Here is an 8,662-nt window from a genome sequence, read left to right as displayed (position 1 = left end):
TTTCACAGTCAAAAAATAAATAAAAGCAATTTCAGAAAAATAAAAAAACAAACCCAGGATGTGCTCAAATGTCATAAAGTGGTGTTACATGAGAAAGCACGACCCTTTTTACCTCTGCAGGATGTAATCAGGAAAGGTTTTATCAATGCCAATCAAACTCAGACAAAACCCCATCAATTTGTACTGATGAGCAATTGTTTATTTATATGGCATCCCTTGCTCCTAAATCAGCAGAAGGAATTTATATATCGCCTCGAGTACACAATGCAAATCTTTGCTTTTCTGCTGTCCCTTCCATGTCGAGCACCACACCAACAGAAGAGTAATCATAAGAAGTGCCACTAATAGGGGTTTGTGTCCGGAGAATATAGGCTCCTGTTCCCTGGCCTTCTCCTCACTAAATAGCCTGAGGGTAATGATTCGGTTACATACATTAAGTACTTTCCCGCAAAAGAATCACTTTAAATAGACTTGTTCCCAGCACTGACCTTAGCTTCATGGGGGCTCTGACAGGTGAGGAGCACCAGGAAGATGCTGTTGGACAAGCGCAGGCTGTTTATGAAACCAACTTTGCAACCCCCTTTCCCAGCACTGCCATTTGCAAGGGCTGCCCTCGAGGAAGGTTACGGCAGAACAAAAACCAAGATGGTTTTGAATAGAAAAGAAAGTTTATATTTTATTTATTTCAGATAAGCCCTAATGGATGGACTTGCAAGGAGCAGATTTGCAACTGGCCTAAGCAATGGCAATCTTAGACTAAGGCCACTGAATTTGTGAGAAATAAGATTTCATAAAGAATTTCAATTTTGAATTTTTTTATATGTGGTATTAAGTGTCCATCAGAGGTTAGCTTTCTGTTTTTTTCCAGAGGTAATGTAAGCCCAGAGTTAAGATGCTGATGGATTTTGCTGTGTTGTTAGAAAGGGAATTTCAGGTTCCATCAGGAAGAGAAGTCAAGTGAAATAAACCTCAAAACTGGGCCTAGAACTCTTGGTCCTGCTACTTTAACTCTTCTGTTCAATGGCAAAACTCACATTGATTTTAGTGGGGTAAAAACCATTCCTTAGTTTGGTATATAGGATGTGGGGATGCTTGTGATCCCCTCTGGGACCTATGAAAACTGGCTCCATCAGCTCGTCATTGGGCTAGGCCTGAGGAGTTACTGACATCTTGCAGCTGAATAAAGCTATTTAAATTCAGCTCATTAAAAGCAGGTTGTCAGGGTATGTTTCCATTAGGACGAGCAAGTGCTGTTACCCAGAGTCAGCAGTCGCAAGTTAAAATGGAAGGGGTTTGTAGAGCTGACACAGACGGCTGTGCAGTGCTTCTGAGAGACGTGTTGTGCTGTTATTGAAGATCACACAGGAAACAGTAAACATTTTATGTTTTTATCTATCTTTCGAATTGAGCCCAGGCCTTCATGGACTGAAAAGTAGGAAGACACTGTGCCATCAAAGATGCTTACTAACATTTACTACTTGTTTTAGAAAGCGCTCCGAGACATTCCCAAGGAACAGAGACTAGCGTTGCCTGTGGGAAGTACGAGTTTCTGCAGGAAATGTATTTTTTTTTTCTGCACCAGAAAAACATATCGAACATATTGAACATATTCAAATGCTTTGTGGGGAGTTTTTGCTTGGTTTTTTTGGTGGGACAGTCACAAAACCTAAGATAAAAATACGAATTTTAAGATGTGTTTCTTGTTAAAAGGGCCTGGTCACTGGTGGGCTGAAGGCCTGGTAATCTTTATGTTGTCAGAGGGACTCCTTGCAAAAACCAGTGACAATTTAGAGGAACCGGCTACAGTTTCAAGGGAGGGGTTGCGTTCTGCAACTCGATCTTGCATAAGAATTGCTATAATGAACACAGTCCTGAGTAAACTGCCTTCCACTGAATCAAATCATTGTGTCCCAGCACACCTATAGACCTTGTGGACACTTAGCATTTTGGATTAGGAGTTTTATAAATCTCTGATGATGCTAAGTTGTCACAGTTCACAGATTTCACTGCATCTGCACTGCTGGTATTGGTGGTCCTTTTGATCCACTGTGGGAAAAGGGTAAAAAAATAACAGAAATTGAGAAACAGTCAAAGGCCAGCCAAGGAGAAAAGCTGCCACAGAGACTGGTGGATGATTCACCGTTTTCAAATCTTCCTACCCCTGTCACAAGCATTCTGTTTCTTGAAAGAAAGTGAAATCATTGCTATGAAAAAAAAAAAAAATTGTTTCAAGAAGGAAACAAATGTTTGGAGAGCTGACTTGGCTGGAATTTTCCCTGCACGTACACTCTTGACATACCAGTGCTTAAACTTTCTATGCGTGCATGAGGGGGGACAGGGAACAATCAAATTTAGTGAAGATGCCCCAATCTGTTCCGTTATTTGAGGGTGTAAAGATGCTCTTTAGCTCTCATAGTCCTTGCTATTTCGGTTGCCAGGTGGTATCCCTGCCCAGATTTCACATCGAAAACAGCTGTGAAGATTTTTTTTCCCAGCACATGTGGGAGGAGGGATCCCAGTAGTCCCATCCTTTTTGCAGAAGGCAAATATGTGATATAGCCAGCTCTTAATTTAAGGGTTCCTGACATTAGGTCTTGGGGAACTTTTTCCTTTATTTATGAAATAAATACAGGTCAACCCCATGAACCCGTACCAGATGTAGTACTCAGTCCCCACTTGCAGAGCACAAAATGCTTCACTCAAGCCCCCTGCCTTCCTCCTATTCTCAGTGCTCCCTGGAGCACTCAAAAAAATCCTCACCAAAAATCATCTGACAGGGTCACTATCTAGATGCAAGAGAGGGCAATAAAGTGTGCTGTGCCCCAGCCGTGTGTCTGCAGTGCATTTATTATCTCTGACACCAGAATATCTGCATACCTCACCATCCTGGAGGCACTGAGTTTCACACACACCACTGCTGGACAGCAAGGCACTATGGCCCAACTTACACATGGGAAGCCACGGCCCAGAGGGGCTCAGTGACTTGCTCAAGATCACGCAGGGGGTCAGAACTGAGGTGAATCCCCCGTCATGTCTGCGCTGGAGCAAAACACAGAGGCCGCTTCACACATCAGTTTGAGCAGGTACATCCATTGGATGCAGTGGAGTAATGGATGGAAGATGAGAAGGCAGGATTTAAACAGACGTTGTCCTAGTACCCAGAGCCTAGAGCTGTTAGGCACAGCGTTGCACTGAGGCCATTTTACAAGTTCTAATTCCTGAGCAAATTGTCACAAGTCACTTGGGTGCATCTGCACTGAGCTTCATTGTGTGGTGAAATGGTCACCTGCTCTCTCTCCCCAGCCCAAGCTAGTATCTTAATTTATGGGTTGTCCTCCCTCTGAACCAGCCTTACTCAAATGATCCCATGCCAACACACACCGAAGACCTTGCAGATCAGTAGCATTTTGGATTAAGATTATTATGAACCTCTGATGATGCTAATTTATCACTGTTCACACGCATGTTGTTTTTCTGTCTTCCCCACTGCAGATCTGCGCAGGATGACAGCTGGCTTCATGGGCATGGCTGTGGCCATCATCCTCTTTGGATGGATTATCGGGGTGCTGGGGTGCTGTTGGGATCGAGGCCTTATGCAGTATGTGGCGGGGCTTCTCTTCCTCATGGGAGGTAAGGATGCTGGTGTTTGAAGAAATGTGTTTTCCTTGTTGTTTTCATGTTCCTTCTTTCCACACGTCCCTCATTTTCTAAGTCACTGAAAACATGTTTTCAGAGTTGTTTTAGATGCTCTGGACTTGGTTTCATTCCGAGTTCCTTCTGGTGTACATCAAGGATAACCCAACCGTAGTTACATGTTACTTCTATCACAAAATAGTGTCCGTAAGTCTCAGGACTGGAAATGGCCTTCTGAGTTGTTTAGTCCGGTGCTCTATTGTTGCAAGTAACACTGTCACCCTTAAACTTAATAAGCTTAATAAACTTAGTAATAAAAATCTGAAGATAATGCAGATATTAGTCCTACCACTATCCTATTTCATAGTGGGACTCTTTGGTAACTAGAAACTGTGCTCAAAGTTTTAACCTGTATTTATTCCTCCTCAGTTGTTCTTGAGTCAAACGTAACCTTTAGTTTATGTGTCTCTTTTCTTTCTCTGATGTACCTATGAAGAGCAATGTTATCCTCTGTTTTCCTTTTCCCACTCTACATATGCTGTTTCTTGTAGACTTTTCTCTGTAAGACCAGTGATCAATCCAGCAGCCCCTTCTGCCACCTGTTCTTGTTTGTGCTTGCCTTTCTCAAATACGGATGAGAAGGACCATTCCCAAATGAGGTCTGATCAATGCCTTGTATAAGTGACGTGACGGTTCCCTTTCTCTGCTGGAAATCCCTTGCCTGAAGTATTTTGTGGTTGTATTTGCCTTTTTCATGCTGCATCACACTGGAGACCCACAGTCATCCTTCAGTTGGATAATACATCCAGGCCTTTCTCCTCCTTTGCAATTTCCTACTGATGATCTCCCACTTTACAGCAGAGATTCTGTTTATTACCCCCCAGGTACCTGCCCTGGCACTCTGTGCTTTTGAGCTTCTTCCCATTTCTACTACACCAGCCCTCAAGGTCATCCAACATTTCCCATGTAATGTTCCAGCCTTTCTTACTACAGATGCCATCCAACTTTCTGTCATCAGCAGGTTTCATGGCACACAGTTACTTGAAGTGAAGGGTGTGAGAGTCAAGTCCCAAACACAGCGCTGGGTGAATGTCTCAAAGTGAACAGCACTACCTCTGTTCTCTCCTCTTTGCTCTGCTGGTGGTTTTTGATTGGCTGGGTTTTCGCCCCCCAGGCAGATCATCACTTCAATGCATTTGGTCGCCTGTTCATCTGTACTGTGGTGTGACACAGCTAATTGTGTGAAATACAGGAAAGCTTCTGTAGTCCCAGAAGAGGAGTTAAGTGCTCGAGTAACAAGTATTTATGTTCCAGTGCTGTTGGTGCTGGTGACGTAGACATTAGCTCTCTCAGTGCCCACGAACACATTTGAAGTCTGCTAGTACCTTGTGCAAGCACACACTGGTCTATGTGTGGATGTCTGTAAATGGTTTGTTGTGGGTGTCAATACTTTATGGGCAATGGGTCTGCCAAATTAGCTTGGTATTTCTTATGAAATTAAAAGCTTAGTTTGCAGGGAGGGCTATTTTGCTCTAATATGCTCAGATATCTGTGTGGTATTTAACTTACTACAGCACAACATTTGGATTAAAACATTAGGACTATACTAAATAAATACAGAAAACAGATTTGTTAGAAACTAGCTAAGTCTTGCTTACTAATTGGAAATTATCACTATATATGGGAGAATTTCTAGTGCAGCTGCAGAGATTACTTATTGGCTTAATGTTATTTGTTTGTTAGTGATTTGAAAGATGGCTGATAAAAGTTTTCAGGTGAAACAAGACTCAGTGTAACCATGCATAATGGGATGGGTCACTCGTAGCTTACAAAGCCATCTTTTGGTATGCTCACACAATACGCGTTTCAGTGGAGACAGATCCAAGGTCATGCAGCTGGGAACAGTGTCAGTCATCCTCGCAGAACAAGAGGCTGCCTCTCAGAAAGCGGCGGCTCTGAAAAGGTCTCTGGGATCATGGTTGTTGGGATCATCCAGCTGCACAGGAGCTCTCAGCGCAATGCAGCTGCTAAATGTGCCAGTTTTGATGGGAATATGCAATAAGAACATGAGGTGGGGTTGTCTCTGGGCAAAGCAAAACTATTTCTGGATATCCTAATCTGGTGTCCATACTAAAGAAGGACATGGAAAGATAGGGAGAGGTTTGCGGAAGAGCTACAAGAATGACTCAAGGTCTGAAAAACAAGAAAAAACACAGCATGCCACAAAAAGCCAATTGCTTGAAACTGTTTAACAGAAGGTTTATAATTGACTTGAACACAGCGTGGAAGTACCTATGTAAGGAGAAGCCATCTGATAGTAGCATGCTCTTTACTGCACAGACAAAATAACAACAAGATCCAGCAGTTGGAATCTGAACCTAATTGAAATGAGAGGCACCAGATTATTTTATCTGCCAAATTCTGTCAAGTTGTGTGATATTTTTAATAAAGATGTGTTGGGAGGAGATCAAACTTATTTTCTGCTCCAGCACAGACACGTGGATCAGGGTTACAAAAGGTTACTCTCTTTCGTGTTTTGCACAAGTCACTGGCAACTGCTATACCTTTCCTGATTTCCTTTAACAGCAAATGTGCATAAAGTAACATCTACAAACTGAAGCAGGCAGTTAATAAAATACACAACTAGAGCCATCTAATCTAAAAGTCAGTAGCTATCAATGTTTTCAGACTGTGTCATATGTTACATAGTCATTCCTTCTACAGCCAATGAATCTTTTAATTTGAACCTTTTTATTGCTGGACGGTGTTTGAATACAAAGCTGTTACTTCTGTCATGATGTAAATGCTGTTAACATATCATCCTATTAGTCCTCAAAACGCACAGAGCCAGAGTGCCTCTTAGTTTTGCCTAACTTTTTCTCTGGTCCAATAATGGGAAAAATGCTTTGGGAGGCTTATGACATCTGACCTCATTGCAGATGAGAGGAGACTGTGTTAAATGGGTAGCTACATAATCAGCCTGAAATCTAACTTTGCCTTCCATTTGCAATGCTGCTTGTCTTGGCTATGTTTGTAGCATTTGCTCTGTTTTAATTTCTAGACAAATAGCTCTTCTGTAATGCTTAAACATTCCTGGCTTACCATATCTATGGGTTTTGTCCCTTATTGCCCATAATTCTTTCGACAGGAAATCTCAATGGAGCACTGAGAAGTGTGCTGTGATAATCTAACAAGACCAGACGTGGTTTTCTTGGACCTGTGGTTCTTTATTATATTTACTGAACAGTCTTCTTGCGAGCCCATGCGGCAGTGCCTAATAATGACTTGCTTTAGTGTCCTTGATCTAATTTTTCAACCAAATTGCTGAAATAAGTAATTTGTGAAATGCAGGCTGTTATCTGGTATTAGCTCATCTGGAACCCAGGACATGTAAACTGTGATTTAGAGTGTGTTTTACACTGTTATTCAGCACATTTTGTAACAAGTTAAAAATTATTAATAATTCATGTTCTCTGTTTAGTCCAAATGTATCTGTATCAACAGCAATCACAGGTCTCTTATGGCTTCCGAAGTTCTTTTGCATAATTTTCTGTATTTATTGTAGAATTTGTACTTGGATTCCTTATCTTGAATGACAGCATTTGCCTGCCCACGGTAGGATTTTTTTCAGTCCCTTATCTTGTACAGACCCAGATGGATACTGCAAATTATGTTTAGTATTTTTGACCTCATTTTGCATGATGGAACTATTGCATAGCCTCCTGTACCCAGAGTTGCACTATCTGTTGTAGTTTCAGTATTGTCAGTATGATTTTATCCTGCAAGGTGGGAGACTTCCTCTTTTCGAGAGTTTCTCCATTTGGAATTGTGCTCTTAAGTTTCACTAAGACTACTTCATTTTATGCATCTTATTTGAGACTGTTTAATTCTATTACAGAAGTGGGTCATACTCAAATTATACATGACTCCAAGCACATCCTCTTGCAGCTTCTTGCATTTTCTCTACATGCAAATTATTGAAAATCTGTGCACCAGTAAAAGCTCCATACTGGCTATGTAGTCCAGTAATTTTGTAATTTTATAATAATTTCTGGAACGTTAAAAGCATCTGTAACACTACTTCCAAATGTCAGAGTCCTGTGGCAAACTTGATGCTTTCATGCTCATCAAGTACATAGTAGTAGTCTAAAAGGAATTCAGTTAAACATCTACCTGAGGAAATGCATGTGAGGCATTTTATACATTGTGTTTTGCCCAACGTGTATTTACTTGCACCAAAACCATGCCTTTGCTTTTTGAAGTCTAGATGTGACCTCCTCATCAGTTCCCAGGAAGTAGTGCTCACATTTTCTGGCTTTGCGAAGTTCTTTTGAATGTATTCAAATCCTTGACTTGTTTGGTTTTATTATCATGGCAAACCTGTCAATTCATTTGGTTGGTGTCTTTACTCCCTCAACAGCAGCTAATATTATTGCCAGGTCAAGGTCAAATTTCCGTTTTACTTCCAGCTCCAAAGGGTTGGGATGCTGTGAATTGGCACACTGGCAACTCTACCAAGGCAAATTCCTGGATCTTCAGGAATCCCCACTTCATCGAGTTGTTTAAGAATATTCCCTGTATCATGATAAGCAGACAAGCAATACATCCATCTAACTATTGGGTTTTCCACCTGCTCTCCAGCGCATTCATTCATGGGATTTTCTTGTTTCAGCATCTCAGATTCTGCTAGGTTGACTGTGCTTCCACAACCATGCAAACCCAACCTCACCACACCTTCTGTTATTGTACTTGCTTTACAAAATCAGCTTTTAAAGACAATCTCTGATAGCCTGTTGCTTTCCCAGTTCAGCTCTGATTTAATTTCAGTCAGCTGTTTTGAAACATCATGTGGCTTGCTTTATTTCTAGTTTTGAGGGCAGGGCTGACTTTGTACCTAAATGCTCCAAAACCCTTTTCCTCCTCATCAGTGCCTGCCACGGGGAAATTGGGGTGGCAGGGCTGCCCCATGGCAGCACGCTCCAGTGTTTTGGGAGGGGGTGGATCCTCCCCTTTCCTACCCTGGGCACCC

At 41.8% G+C, this 8,662-nt stretch overlaps 1 protein-coding gene across 1 annotated transcript in view; it reads left to right on the top strand.

Moving 5' to 3' along the window:
• Positions 1-8,662, top strand: part of TMEM178B (transmembrane protein 178B) — a 227,879-nt gene that overhangs the window by 203,094 nt on the left and 16,123 nt on the right. The window contains exon 3 of the mRNA XM_009332929.1: positions 3,493-3,630. Within this exon, the coding sequence (XP_009331204.1) occupies positions 3,493-3,630 (138 nt within the window). The remainder of the gene's footprint in view (positions 1-3,492; positions 3,631-8,662) is intronic.

This window comes from Pygoscelis adeliae, unplaced genomic scaffold, assembly GCF_000699105.1.
Source record: "Pygoscelis adeliae isolate BGI_AS28 unplaced genomic scaffold, ASM69910v1 Scaffold38, whole genome shotgun sequence".
In the NCBI taxonomy this organism is placed as follows: Eukaryota; Metazoa; Chordata; class Aves; order Sphenisciformes; family Spheniscidae; genus Pygoscelis; species Pygoscelis adeliae.
This window is presented reverse-complemented; position numbering and strand designations above follow the sequence as displayed.